The 16,307-nt window shown below is 35.8% G+C and overlaps 1 protein-coding gene across 1 annotated transcript in view; it reads right to left on the reverse strand.

Moving 5' to 3' along the window:
- LOC126970169 (activating transcription factor of chaperone) overlaps window positions 1-16,307 on the reverse strand; it is a 39,129-nt gene that overhangs the window by 9,339 nt on the left and 13,483 nt on the right. Inside the window, exon 4 of the mRNA XM_050815946.1 lies at window positions 7,735-7,902. Coding sequence (XP_050671903.1) covers window positions 7,735-7,902 — 168 coding nt within the window. The remainder of the gene's footprint in view (window positions 1-7,734; window positions 7,903-16,307) is intronic.

The following is a 16,307-nucleotide window of genomic DNA, read 5'->3' on the forward strand; positions in this document are numbered from 1 at the left end:
TTCAGTAAAATTAGCTTTTAAAGAATAACTTATGGAAATGAAATATAATGCCATAAAACATAATTAAAAGCCATTAAATTGTGAACAATTCCAATTGAACCGACGAATTGGCACATAAAAAACCCCGCACGGGTAAAGACGCGGGTGCCAGCTTGTTTACAATTGATAGAAGTAAATAAGGGCTATAACGATAGTAATATAATAACTGTGCAGTTATCTTGGCAATAAATAAACTTATCAATTTACTGTATCGTTGGTTGGTTTTCAGCCATTTTAGTGATTTATTAATTTAATTATAATAACCTCGAATAGTTGTTATTGCAGCTGCAAGAAAGCTTTTTGTTATAATGACATTATAAAACTGATTTTTGATATTCCCTATCTCACAAAACTATTATATTATTCGAAATAGTATAGAGCGGGATTCCCAAAGTGATTTATATCGACCCTACGTGGTCCGTAAGTGGTCAGTACTACTTGTGGTCGACATAAATGAAAACTTTCTTTTGGAGGTCGACGATGTCTAAAAATCAACCCTAATCAACCAAATTATTTACATTGCTTCTTATTTGAAACTTTCAAGATAATGTAAAAGTTGTGTTACGTGTACCAACTTGAACAGTATGACTAATATTTTACTAGGAAGTATCTCTTCCATTTTTTTTTATATGGAATAGGAGGACAAACGAGCGTACGGGTCACCTGTTGTTAAGTGATCACCGCCGCCCATACTCTCTTGCAACACCAGAGGAATCACAGGAGCGTTGCCGGCCTTTAAGGAAGGTGTACGCGCTTTTTTTGAAGGTACCCATGTCGTATCGTCCCGGAAACACCGCACAAGGAAGTTCATTCCACAGCTTTGTAGTACGTGGAAGAAAGCTCCTTGTAAACCGCACTGTGGAGGACCGCCACACATCCAGATGGTGAGGATGATATCCTAACTTGTGGCGTGTCGTGCGAAGGTGGAATTCGGCGGCAGGAATTAGGTAAAACAGCTCTTCGGAACACTCCCCGTGATAAATGCGGTAGAAGACACACAATGAAGCGACGTCTCTACGCAACGCCAAGTGATCCAGCCGTTCACAGAGTACTGGGTCCCCGACACTTCGCGCTGCTCTGCGTTGCACGCGGTCAAATGGATCGAGCTGATACTGGGGTGCGCCAGACCAGAGATGACAGCAATACTCCATGTGTGGCCGGACCTGCGCTTTGTACAGCGCTAGAATGTGGGCCGACTTGAAGTATTGCCGTGCTCTATTAATGACGCCCAGTTTCTTTGAAGCTAATTTGGCTTTGCCCTCCAGATGGCCACGGAATTGGCAATCGCTCGAGATTTGGAGACCCAGTATTCCGATACTAGGCGAGGCTTTTAGGGAAGTGTTGTCGAAGAGCGGTGATGCGACAAATGGGGTTTTTTAGTGGTAAACCCGCGAATTCCTTATGTCTGTATCTTCATAAAAGAATGAATGTCTAACTATGCCATGTTTTAGCTCAACCGGTTGGAAAAAGCTGCTTTAAAATTTGCTTGCAAGATCTATATATATATACTAGCTGACCCAGCAAACGTTGTATTGCCGATATTAAAATCGCGATACAAAAGTAACTGTTGATCGTAGATGGATGAAAATTTGAAGTTGTGTTATGTATTTTTTAATGCTGACTCATAATCAAACAAATTTAAAAACAATGTCAAAAAAATTAAACAAAAAAAAAATCGTGTGGACCCTTAACATTTAGCGGGATGAAAAATAGATGTTGTCCGATTCTCAGACCTACCCAATATGCACTTAAAATTTCATGAGAATCGGTCAAGCCGTTTCGGAGGAGTTCAAAGTTTAACACCATGACACGAGAATTTTATATATTAGAAGATATAAAAATGATTTGCTGTTCGTTAGTCTCGTTAAAACTCCAGAACGGCTGGACCGATTTGGCTTATTTGGGTCTTAAATTATTTGTGGAAGTCCAGAGAAGACTTAAAAGGTGAATAAATATGATAATGCAGTTAAATAAAATCAATACTAATGATTTTCCTTTGATGTGTCTCCCGCGGTCGTTCAGAAATCAAATTGAAAGAATTGTTTAAAATAACTAATATAACGTATCTTTATGTCTTTCTCACGGGGTAAGAAATAAACTTAGTTTTAGCTAACTATCGTTGGTAGATTTACTACAGTTGTTAACTATCTTTCAGATTATTTTTATGTAGATGGATAAATCTTAAGTCGTCATCGTCGACATTTAAAATATTGCTGTTTTTCTTCTTACTACTTTATATGGCAATACAGCGCTTGCTGGGTCAGGTACTTAGTATAATAATAAAATATAAACTTATAATAAACAACACGTTTAATATTAATAACTTTAAGATATTAATAAAATAAACCAGTCATAACGAAAAGTGCTATTAATTCCAACCACAACATAACAAATAATACCAACTTCAAAACTTTCTTCAGATATTATTTTAATTTTTAGCTTCTTTCCCCGTTATATATATATTTACTAGCTGCCCCGACAGACGTTGTTCTGTAGTTAATAAAAAAATACTGTTTTATAGGAATTTGCCAATAAAATTTCTAAACATCAAGAAATATTTCGTAAAGAATGCTCCCTGTTGTTATAATGAAATTGTTTCACAGCGGAACTGTCAAACCGTGCGTCACTAAATTCTCTCATAGAAAATATGTCCATACAAAACAAATATTGAAAATAAAAATATTTATGGGTCCCAAATCGAAATAAAAACAACCCTATCTCTCAAGTTGGACCAAACTGCACTCCATGAAGTAATCACCATTAAAATCCGTTCATTAGTTTAGGAGTCCATTGAGGACAAACATTGTGACACGAGATTTATATATATTAAGATATATAAGACATCGGTATTCTTTTTGTGTAAAGTTTTTTAGGGTCGTGATATAAGTATATATTCGTCGTGATCGTTTGATAATAAATTTTGTCAAGTAATATTGTTAAAAATATCTACGACCATCTCTAGTCTGAGTGTTTTCTTCTTGTTAAGCCACTTCTCCTGTCCAAAGCAATAAAGAAAGTTGTATGACAGCGTCAATAAGAATATTTAAATGGTCGCTGATTTGATCCTTTAAGAAATAATAAACGTAATGCCTGCTCCTTTAGCTGCAATGTTTAAGTACCAATTTTTAAATTGAAGCTTCCCATATTTTTTAAGTAAAACACATTTTTTTTTATGATAATAAGGGACGCGACGAGCAGGACGATCAGCTGATAGTAATTGATACGCCATGCCCATTACAATGCAGTGCCGCTCAGGATTCTCAAAAAACCCAAAAATTCTGAGCGGCACTACAATTGCGCTCGTCATCTTGACACATAAGCTGTTAAGCCTCATTTGCCCAGTAATTTCACTAGCTACGGCGCCCTTCAGACCGAAACACAGTAATGTTTACACATTACTGCTTCACGGCAGAAATAGGCGCCGTTGTGGTACCCATAATCTAGCCGGCTTCCTGTGCAAAGGAGCCTCCCACTGGTAACACAGCTCGTGTTTGCCAATACGCCATCCTGAGCTTGACAAGAACATGCAGGAAACATGAGATTCACAGCTTTACAGCACACTTAATTAAGCTGGTCAAGTTTGGCCGTTTCTTTTTTGCTATCGCTTTCAGTTATACTAGAATCTTTGTACAATTACTTTTAAGATAGTGTAGTATTTTTTTTATTAAGTCTGATGCGCAACAATTTGCCTATCTATCTATTTGTGATAGTCTATAATAACAAGTTATCCAACTATAGCGTGTACAGATAATGAAGGCATCACACTAGTGGGAGGCTCCTTTACACACTATGCGGGCTAGATTATGGGTACCACAACGGCGCCTATTTCTGCCGTGAAGCAGTAATGTGTAGTCATTATTGTATATCGGTCTGAAAGGCGCCGTAGCTAGTGAAATTACTGGGCAAATAAGATTGAACATCTTATGTCTCAAGGGGACGAGCGAAATTGTTGTGTCACTCAGAGTTTGTGTGTTTTTCAAGAAACCTGAGCGGCACTGCATAGTAATGGGCAAGACGTATGAATTACCATCAGCTGAACGTCCTGCTCGTCTCGTCCCTTAATGTCATAAAAAGCCATAATTACAGTAAGTATGTACCCATAAGAAATTATCACAATCAAATATTGGAAAAAAATCCAGAAATAGGCGTGCCTTAACCTTTCATCCCAATACCAGACAACAGAGATAGCAAGTGTGCTAAAGCAATATGCGTAAGCGCCACATAACATATTTTTAGTTGGATTATATAAAAAAGCGGCCAAGTGCGAGTCGGAGTCGCCCATGAAGGGTTCCGTAGCAGCAAGTAACATAATATAATATAGGTTCGTTGTAACTTTGATCGATGTTCCAATAATAGTGTTATGTTCCAATAATAGTGTTATATTTTTTAATTAAGTTATTGATAATACGATTTATGACGTATTAAAATAAGACCTCGGTTCAAACCAATTTTCGGAGGAAGTTTGCATGGTGCAAAAAAGTGCAAAAAAAGTGGCTGTGACATACAGACAGACAGACATGACAAATCTATAAGGATTCTGTTTTATGCCATTTGGGTACGGAACCCTAACATTGAAGTTAAAATATTATCTCGTAAAGATATCGTAAAATAAATTATCAATTTTTCAAGTGTTATTTAAGTTGCAAATATTGCATTGTTTAATAGTAAAACATCACGTTTACATCAAAGTTCTACTGAGGTGTTCTTTTCTATGGAGACTTTTCATTCCGATTTTTTTTACATCACGTATTAATATTATTTCATTAAGCTTCTTTGTACTACTACTACGACTATACGAACAAAAACATTTACTTACGATTATTCGAAAGAACGTAGCCGCGACAACCTTCCACTACGGCCAATCTAAGGCTTGGAAACCGAAAAAAACTTAATGAATATCTTGTATCTTGTAACGAATTCTGTTAACGTTTAGACGAATTGGTTGTACTTTGGTACAACCTGAACTTCCCATTGGCTTTGATCTACCCTTAACCCTAAATTTTACAGTTTTTGTATTTTTAAGATCATGACAGTTTTCTTCAATATACCGGGTCCAAAACGGTTTTTTTGCATTGTCGAGACATTTTTTTTTTATTGAAATTATAAACGAGCGTACAATGAACTCTTGTAAAAATAACCGGCAATTCTACTTCTAACACCATTTAGGTGTCACAAATGACTTGCGCTGTATGTCACTAATTGAGCATTGCCTATTTAGTATATATACCAAATTTCATGTCGTAAGAGTCATTGAAATATTAGTTATTGACCCGTAAGAGTCACCATGCCCGAGTCATCCGCGTAATGTACGAAATTTGAGTACCAAGCTGTTATAAAAAACCTCAGAAAGTAAAACAAAACGCCGTGGCAAATTTTGAAGGGATGTCTTCAGTTTACAGGGAACCTAGACTTTTGTTTGCCACCGTCAAACGTTGAGCCAAGAATTCAATGCATGGCAGAGAGTCGCTGGATGATCCCAGATCCCAGGTGATCCCAGGTCTGGACGTCCAAATACGTCGTTACCGAATACATACATACATACATGTTGAAAAAGTAAAGAAACTTGTTCTAAGAACGGCGAATTAAGTTGTGGCCAAATTTTGCATAATCATTTGCAAGTCAAGAAAAACCAAGCTCATGGGCACTGTATTATGGGATTGTGAAGGGATTTTATTTATTGATTACCTTCCTGAAACAACTACGCGACTACATTGCTGATAAAGGTGCGTCAAGTGGCTGTCGAGAAAAGGAGAAGAGAACTAGCGAAAGGTGTCCTGTTTTTGCCGGACAAAATTTCTGTTCACACAGCAGGAGTTGCAAGGCGTACCCTGGCTTAAACAGAATTCAAAGAAATAAAAGCCGACCATACAGCCCAGACCTAGCCCCCAGCAATTATTTATGTTTTTTATAATATGAGACCGTTGAGGGCTAAGATTTTTCTAACGACGAAGAGATGAAGGCGGCAGTTGACGAGCATTTTCAAGGCAAAAATGACGAATATTTTTTTTTAGGTTAAAAACAGTTTTTGAAAAATGTAAGAAATGCATTGAAGTACAGGGGGATTACACAGAAAAATAAATTTTTAAACATTCTTAACAGCATTTGGTACCTTAGACTCAAAATATTTCAGCCGCCCCTCGTAACATTGCCCGCGCAAACGTCATAGTTCTACTAAACAGAATAACCAAACTCTCATCAAACTACCCTTGAAGTTATATTCTTCCAATATAAAAAGAATCATCGAAATCGGATGGCGTGATATTGAGTTATTCGATCATTTGTCGCGCACATAGTTCGTGAAAATTAAGACTTATATAGTTTTCTCATGGATGCCGTTGTCAGAACTGTACTAAATTGAAAAACACCACCAATAGACCACACGGAAAGCACTAGCTTTCAAAAAAAAAGAATCATCAAAATCAAAAACCCAGACAAAAGTTCTAAGGTAACAAACCTATAAAGAAACCGTCTAATTGAGAACCTACTCCTTTTTTGAAGTCGGTTAGCAAATAGCCGACATCAAGGCGGGCTAAGTGGTGAGCGCCGGTTTCTTTTCATAATATTTTAACGAAATTACCTTACATTGTACATTATTAGGAGACGTGAGTATTAAGTAAAGCTTAATAAAAAATATACATTACAAACATGAATCAAAGGACTTTTCCGTAAACTGCCTTTTTTAATATAGGAAGAGGCAAATGGGCAAAAAGCTCACGTGATGAACCGTTGAGAGGCAACCGTCAATGAACAACCGTATTTAAAAATTTCCCACAAGATATAGTGAAAGAAAGACTTCCTTGTGTAGTGTTTCCGGGACGATACGACATGGGTACTTTCAAAAAAAGCGGGTACACCTTCCTTAAAGGCCGGCAACGCTCCTGTTTTTCCTCTGGTGTTGCAAGAGAATGTGGGCAACGGTGATCACTTAACACCAGGTGACCTCGTTTGTCCTCCTTTTCCATAAAATAAAGAGTTAAATGAGCACACGTGTAAGTTTTTTTTTATGGAATAGGAGGACAAACGAGCGTACGAGTCAGCTGGTGTTAAGTGATCACCGCCGCCCACAAGTGATCACCAGATTGCTTACACTCTGACCGCACTAGGAGAATCGCGAACATTGTGAATCTATAAAACGCATTAATGCTTGCAGTGATACTTATTGACTAGCGTCCACTTTTCCTACTATTACAAAAATGTATTTTTCCTTCCAATGAGTCGCCAATTAGTCTATCCGTCTATTTTTGCATGTCTTACTGTAACAAGATTGGCTCTTGGTCTTTAGGCGCAGCAGTTTCCTGGTATCTTTGAAAGTGGAAGGCTCCTTTGCACAGGATGCCGGCTACATTATGGGTACCACAACGGCGACTATTTCTACTGTGAAGCAGTGATGTGTTTCGGTCTGAAGGGCGCCGTAGCTAGTGAAATTACTGGGCAAATGACACTTATCATCTTCGTCTCAAAGTGACGAGCGCAATGGTCGTGGCGCTCAGAATCTTTGGGTTTTTCAAGAATCTTGAGCGGCACTGCATTGTAAAGGGCAGGGCGTATCAATTACTATCAGCTGAACGTCCTGCTTGTCTCGTCCCTTATTTTCATTAAAAAAAAACTTCACAAGCGCCTGAGAGTTGTGGAGGTATGGTGGGTAAGGGTTATGGTTGTTACAGGCGGTTCCCACATAGGTCGTGGTGGACATACCTTGTTTGCACTGGGTCTCCAGCTGCTGCAACAAATCGGTGGTGAGCTCGGCCTGGCTCGGCTTGATTTCGACCGGCGACGGCGGGTACAGGGTGTTGCTGACGTCATCGCCGAGATGGTAACCGGACCCGAACTTCGGTGCAGCGCCGGAGATGTTCTTGAGTAGATCTGTCATTTATTATTCCTAGTTTAATTTCTTGTGACTAACAGCATTATGCGAGAATTTATAGTATAGACTCCCCTTCAGGAATGAACAAGGGGACCAGGAAGAGAAAAAAGAGAAGGACTGGCTTGGTTCGGTTCAGCAATTGGTAATTAGTAGATGATGTGTTTTTATCCTAAAGTCAAGTAAATATACTATAACTATATTAATATTAAATTCCATATTACATTTTCAAAATAAAAATATAAAATTTTATGTATTTATAAAATATAAAAATAGAAAATTTATGTATTAGATAAAGTTGCTGGCCGAATTTCATTCATGATTGAATATAAAAAATGTATTTATATAATAATTTGGATTTATAAATTTCATCGATATCTATATTTATATCCGACAAATGAATCAAATAAATTTTTATATAAGAAGGTGTGTAAGATAAACTTAATTCAAACCCATTACAAAAGAAAATATCTCTTACTTTGCAACCACGACAACTGAAACTCTCTACACAGCTGACACATCCCATTGTTCTTGTAACAACACATTTTGTCAAATACAATAATTATAGAAATACAAGAAGCAAGCTAATATCACTATGACTTGACACAATTTAGAGCAATGCGAACGATTTGTGTGAATATATGAGAGATGCCTCAAGGTAAGGAGCTCAGATAAGCAGCGGACGAAATACAAGCGTGGGGCCGAAGACGTCAATATATATATGAACCACATCTGTCACACGATGTTACGTCACAGTAACGCCCAGATGCCACGACGCTTTCGAATATATCACATTTGATAATGCCCCAACACTTAGAAAACATCCACAATTCATGTGCGATTGTCGTCAGTGCGATAACTTCGGGAATACTTTCCACTCCCAAAGACCCTTGGGTCACATGTCAATGATTGTACTTTAAATATCATTGATACGACTTGCAAGATCCTAAGGGTCTGTCTGATGATGGGTGAAATACATTTTTTTCTTTATAATTGGTCAACAAAGAGACGCGTGATTTAGAAGTCCCTTGTGCGAAGGCCAAAGAGGAGAAAATCTTAAGTGAATAAAGTATGGTAATTTATTTTAAAGGTTAATAAGGAATTATTCCTATATTTGCTGGGCAATGTGTTACATAGAACTTATGTAAGGTCTGTAAAAACAAGGGAATAAGAGTGTTTTTTTTTCTAAACCGAATTAATAAAACAAACTTTCTCAAGCCGTGTTGAATTTTATTTATCTTTTGGTAACTTTAAATATCCATGTTTATGGACCGATATGGGTTTCTTTTTGTCGAGAAAAGATACATGAAAAATGGAATTTATGAGGTTTGAGGGAATATCCCAAATCTATACTTTCTACAAATAAATATGTTACGAATCATGACAAGATAATATAACTCTACGAACAGCTAGGTACTTAAATCAACAAAATTTAAACATTTAACGGAAATTGTAGGATCGAACATGTATGAACATGTTCTGTTTATGGCCTTATTATAATTGACATCAGTCGCATTTTTTCTATAATATATTGCTTAGCTTAGTATACTTGAGTAATTTGATTGCACTTGATTCATATTCCATACTAGATCTGATGTGAAACTAGGTGAAATTACAAAGCATACCTACCGTCTTCAAACATATAAAAATTTTAAAAGTAGCTAACGAAAAATTTTAAATTTTTTCTACAACATATTTACGTAAAGATTTTTACATTACGAACTTCCTGAAAAATTGACGCTTTTTTATAGATAGAATTGACCGATAGAATTTCGGTCTTGTGTTCGTGTCATTAGGAAGGTATGAAGCCATCGAGATAAGTAGTACACTAATATCAGAGTGTTATTCCACTGGGACTATTATTGAGAAAATATTATTATCAAGATGACCAAGGTAATATAATTATAAATAAGATAAACACTGTACCGACAGACACACGGACTTCGGCATAAACAAGAGTTATTACGGCCATATTTTCAATGCATTAGCGACAAGATAACGAATGGAAAACATTTAATTGTCGTGATACCGAAACGAAAACATGAGCAGAGGGCCAAACAAATATGTATGTTTTGAAGAAGCTTTGACGTCATTGCCTTCTATGATATAAACAACTTTGAACTATCACACGGCGAATAAATGATTATCAAGACACACCCACGCGTTCGGCATAGCAACCCATGGCGTACATTTAAATTTAACACAACTTCGCGTGATAAAGATAACTTTTTATCAAGCCTGAAAGACGTTATTATAATATAATTAGCATTTAGACATATCTTCAAAATTTAATATTTGCTATCCCCACCACTGAAATGTAGCAGAAAATGTTAATCTTTCTTGTGTACATAATGACACATTATTTAAATATATTATGTATAGAACTATAAATAATGCTTACATACGCTGCCAGGCGGAAGTTTACTCTTGAGGTATGCCTTCACAAGATGATGATCGTTGTCATATGAATCTTACAGTTATTTTGAACAAAAAAAAATTATCATCATAGCAATAGATAGTATTACCTTTTTATTGAATTTACCTAGGATTTACAAGTCGCTTACAATATGCGATCTATAATTACTTCCATAATATTACCTATATTATTATTATTCCCAAAATCAGCTAATCAATCGAAATTACAGAAATGTATTGATAACGAGGTTTTCTCCTACTAAATACATGTCGTTTACCTTACAAAAAAAAGGTTTAAATCTTTCAATATAAAACTTTAACCCTTAACAGTAGAAAGTCGATTAACCGGACCAATTATTGTTGTCGTTAGGCATTCGGATAATCGAAAATCAGGATTTTTAAATGACAATAAGGGACAAGAAGAGCAGAACGTTCAGCTGATTTTAATTGATACGCCCTGCCCATTACAATGCAGTTCCACTCAGGATTCTTGAAAAATTCAAAAATTCTGAGTGGCACTACATATGCGCTCGTCTCCTTGAGACATAACATGTTAAGTCTCGTTTGCCCAGTAATTTCACTAGCTACGGCGCCCTTCTGACCGAAACACAATAGTGTTTACACATTACTGCTTCACGGCAGAAATAGGCGCCGTTGTGGTGCCCATAATCTAGCCGGCATCCTGTGCAAAGGAGCCTCCCACTGGTAAAGTATAATCGAATGTATGAAGAAAAGCGGGTTTTGTCTATATTATGAAGTACTTATTGTTATGTTTATTAAACACGGAATTAATTATTAAGGAATATCAATGTTTATTAAGTAATTATTAATAACCTAAATCGGATCGGTTTTTGGTACGGCCGAACCATCCGACGCGGTCTCGAAGCGGACCATAGTCATTGGTATGTCGCATTGTCCATCGCACAAAATAATTACCCCCTTATTCATAATAGTCCGCTAACTTTAAACAGCCGCTTATGAGTGTTTTTTCTCATTCTGACTTAGGTCAATAGAAGAAGACAGAGTGAGAATTAGCAATGCTTTGAGTTAGCAGACTATTATGAATAAGGGGGTTACTGTTAGCGTACGACCAATTAGAGCGAGGCGACCACCGGACCGCGAATTTACTAAGGCTCTATTTGAGTCATGAGTCACTAATCTAACTCAGTAAAAAAAATACTCAAATGGATTAAGCATTCCTTGATATTTTCAAAGAAAATACACAGTGCCAGAACCGAATCGACTCATGTCCACTAGAAGATTTGATGCTCATCTCACATATTTATTGGGACCAACGACGTAACGATCAGACGTAATTTAAACTCGATTTCGGTCAATTCCTATACGTTTTATATAAATCTTAATATATATAAATTACGTGACACGTTGTTTGTCCGCGATGGACTCCTAAACTAATGAACGGATTTACATGAGGATTACTTCATGGAGTGCAGTTTAGTCCAACTTGAGAGATAGGATAGTTATTATTTCGATTTGGGACTCCCTAAATATTTTTATTTGCAATATTTGTTGTGTATGGACATAATTTCTATAAGAGAATTTATTGACGCACGGTTTGACAGTTCCGCTGTGAAACAATTTCATTATATCAACAAGGAGCATATGTTACGAAATCATCCTTGATGTTATGAAATATTGTTGACAAATCCATAAAAAACAGTATATCATTTAATTATGTACAGAACAACGTCTGTCGGGTCAGCTAGTAATATATAATAGTAGTACTAGAGTAGTAAGTATAATAAAAAATATTGGCAAAGAAAAGCTAAGCCAGTTCAGTTTGCACTTTCACTCTTATGGTTATAGCCTTTGTAAATTCGCCACCGGCCCGCCCGGTGGCCGTACCAAATGCGAATGTGTTTAGGCTATAAGAGATTGAAAGAGAGGCATTTTCCAACATACGATGTAGACCGCATCGATTTATGTATATACATATATTCTTCAGATTAAATTAGGTCATTGTATATTGTCACGAAACTCGTAAGCCATTTTTCTCTTCATTGCTGCTGTATCACGAAACGAATTCGTGTGAATGTGTAGTAAACTCATAATCAATCTCTGTTTGTTTTTCACTTTTTCAATACACTTGAGAGCTGTTTTCCAGGCAAGCGAGTGATCCAGTACTTCATTTTAAGATAGTCCTGCATTTCACATTACCATCGGGCGGGGTAATGCCAGTTCCGGCTCGTTCATGCTTACATAAATTCGACTTGAAGGTATTGGTCGCGGTTGTTAGTCCGGATAATCGAGTTCCTACTGTATAGTATATTCTTCCTTAAGAAAATTTATTGAATTAGGCGTCACTTTGCGGAAATCCATAATTATATAAATGATTTAAGTTTCGAATTGTTTTAAAAACAAATATTTTGCGGAATTAGCACTAAAGAAAACTTAAATCATTTGTATATTCTTCCTTAGTCAAAGAAATGTTCCCTTTCTTTCTTGGATTACATCTTTTATTTTACTTACACATAGCTCATACAATTTTTTTTTTCCCCAGAATCTGGGGTGTTTGAATTGTGTTGTGTCCCTTCGTCAACTCCATTTCATCCGAGCCTCATGAACTGAAAATCTGTCTCCAGGAATTTAAAAATTTTTTAACTCACTGACCTTGGTATGGAACGTTTATACTCCTTCCAAATTGATTTGCTAGCCCAGGGATAGCAGAAATATTAACAATCCGATAAATATAAAGTTGTAAATTTATAGAATCAATAATTAAGCAATTTACGCAGTTTCTAATACTAAGATGAAAACAAATTAATTGTTTGATGCCCTCAGGGTTATCTGTACACGAGGTGATTTCGTGGGGGGCCATGAGACATTAGATAACTCACAATTAAATGTAATTCGGAGCTGTTCCTGACAAACTATCATGACATTATAACCCACTACACTCCTAATACCTATAGGTATATTCACAATGGGAAAACATCAGTTAACAAAGTAAGTAACAAGTAAGAAAGTCAACATATCATTACCCGTATATATATATATGGGTATAAATATAATGTATGTTACATAAAATAGAAAATTCAAGAAAAATCGTGATTTGTATTCATTCAATTCAAGAGAAAAGGATTAAGAGTACACGTGCCGCTTAATAAGTTAGCTAGAGTTAAGGACTTCTTCATAGGTCTTGGTATTCAAATTAACAATAAAATACCAAACAGTATACTAGGACATACTGAGCACAAATTAAAGAAATATATTAAAGCATCTTTGACAAAGAACAATTATTGTTTAGTAGATTATATAGAGGATAATGATGTATGGTTCTTGTCTGGTTCTGCGCAGACCACCTAAAATTGTATGCTAGCTGACCCAACAGACGTTGTTCTGTAGATAATAAAAAAAATACTGTTCTATACGAATTCGCCATTAATATTTCAAAACATCAAGAATTATTTGGTAAAAAATGCTCCCTGTCAAACCGTGCGTCACTAAACTCTCTCATAGAAAATATGTCCATACAAAACAAATATTGTTAATAAAATAATTATGGGTCCCAAATCGAAATAAAAACTATCCTATCTCTCAAGTTGGACCAAACTGCACTCCATGAAGTAATCCCCATTAAAATCCGTTCATTAGTTTAGGAGTCCATCGCGGACAAACAACGTGTCACGTAATTTATACATATTAAGATATTAAGTAGGCTAAGTTGTTATACGATTAAAAATATGGGCTGGGAGTTTCATATCTGTTCTTCTCCCCATGTTAAAGCCCCTTCCAAACTGTTGTAGCTTCATGTCGTTTACCAAGTGTTGTTACAATTTATTTCTTTTTTTACCCTAAGCACTATCTATCTAAATCTCTTCTGTTCAAGCGTAGACTAACTCTGTAAGACGTGCCTTAGCCAACAAATTCTTTACTAATAACCCTACATCTTCTTAAGTTGTTACATTAACTTTAACTTTAATGATAATGTAAATTGTAATTTTCGAATTGTATATGCTCACGTTGTCAGTTCAATTTTTCTACTCTAGCACTAATTGTGGAAACCTATAATTGGCTCTCTGTAATTATCTTAAGTATCGTTTAAGTTTTTAAAGCTGTTGGTTTTCCAAATAAATAGAATAAATAAATAAGCACACTATAGCTACTAACTATGTTTATTTATAAAGGATTATCTTCCTAATTAATGTGTTCCTAATTAAACTGTGATACTACAATTTAGCAGGTCGATGATAATGTATGTGGACAATACAAAGAAAGATGGCAAAAGATATTCAAATAAAGGTGTTTCTTCTCTTTGGCTCGCTTCGTTACATATTATAATATTTCTCTTTCGTTCCATAGTTCTTATTCCGTCGTTAGTTACATTATGTAGGCTTTGTATATTTTTGGGGGACAAACTACCTATGTTCATTTGTACAGGAAGGAGCAAATAGGAGATTTTTTAAAGGTAAAATCGGGGACGCATTTTCGATCCAGGTTCTATTGAATATGGCAGAATTTTCTGTTGTGGATCTGATATGGGAGTACATAATATTAGTATATCTACACACATAGTATATCTGATTGATTGTATAAAATTATTGTACAATATTTGAGTGGCCAAAAGCGGCCTAACTCTAAATTTTATAACCTAACTGAATTAAAAGAATTTATAATTTGACAAATTTTAATACAAATCTGGCTTTTTAAATTCAAATTAGATCGCCACCACCAATATTATTAAAGAAGTTATGCCAAATGTGTTCTGAAATTTATCATATCTGAAATAGTTACTACTATATAGTTAATAGTTACAAAACAAAAACATGGTGGATAAGGACTCAATCTCAAGTAAAATGTTCACCTATAATTAGTTCTATATCAATTGCACCAGGCCAGGCCTGTCTCCTGTCCCATTCGCCGTGTAGGTATCAAAAACGAAAGAACGCGGAGACCAAGCCTTCGTGGCTATCTTTTCTTATCTTTCACCGATCCGACTAATATTTTAAAAATGGAGAAACATAAAAAACACGAGGTCATTGCGATCTAAATTAAAATTTTTAAGATTCCCAAAGACACTGAAAGATAATCTATTTAAAAGTGGTTATGATTATTATGAAATTTCATGATAGGTACCTATTACACTAAGTAGGTTTAATGGTTCTATCTCGTTTTACGTACTTAGAACAAGAGCCGACCGCAATATAGGTAGGTAGAGATTGAATATGCTGGAAGTTTACCTGCCATGCTCACAGCCATTGTTTGGCGAGAACTCTATCACTCGGCAATCATCATTTTCAGCAATAAAGTAGTATAACAAGCGAAAAGCATACAAATAAAAACTATATATTTATTTCATGTGTTTCATATAAATATTAGCTCAGATGTAATTTAAATATTAAAATTATGAGTACTGTAAATTAAATGTTAATATTTGATTCGCAAACAAACCTTTTGTATTTGCAGCAAACAAACTCATATTATTATCTACAGCTTTGTGATGTGTTTGTAAAATATGAATCCGAAATATGACTCGGTCAACATAATAGAATACATTATATTGTGTAAGACAAAAATGAATTTCATGATGCGTAGGTTATCGCTTAACAGGTGTTTTTTCCATTATATCTGTTGTTTGTTATATTTTTCTGTCGGTATTTTTATTAATAATCTACGGTATGCTGACGTTACCGTCCTAATAGCGTACACACAGCAAGTTACCGGTGGGAGGCTCCTTTGCATAGGATGACGGCTAGATTATGGGTACCACAACGGCGCCTATTTCTGCTGTGAAGCAGTAATGTGTTAAGGCGCCGTAGCTAGTGAAATTACTGGGCAAATGAGTCTTAAGTTGACGAGCGCAGTTGTAATGCCTCTCAGAAATTTTGGATTTATCAACAATCCTGAGCGGCATTGAATTGTAATGGGCAGGTCGTATAAATTACCATCAGCTGAAGGTCCTGCTCGTCTCGTCCCTGATTTTCATAAAAAAAACACAGCAAGGTCCTGAAGAAATTGTAAATAAAGTAAA

This window comes from Leptidea sinapis, chromosome 20, assembly GCF_905404315.1.
Source record: "Leptidea sinapis chromosome 20, ilLepSina1.1, whole genome shotgun sequence".
Taxonomy (NCBI): Eukaryota; Metazoa; Arthropoda; class Insecta; order Lepidoptera; family Pieridae; genus Leptidea; species Leptidea sinapis.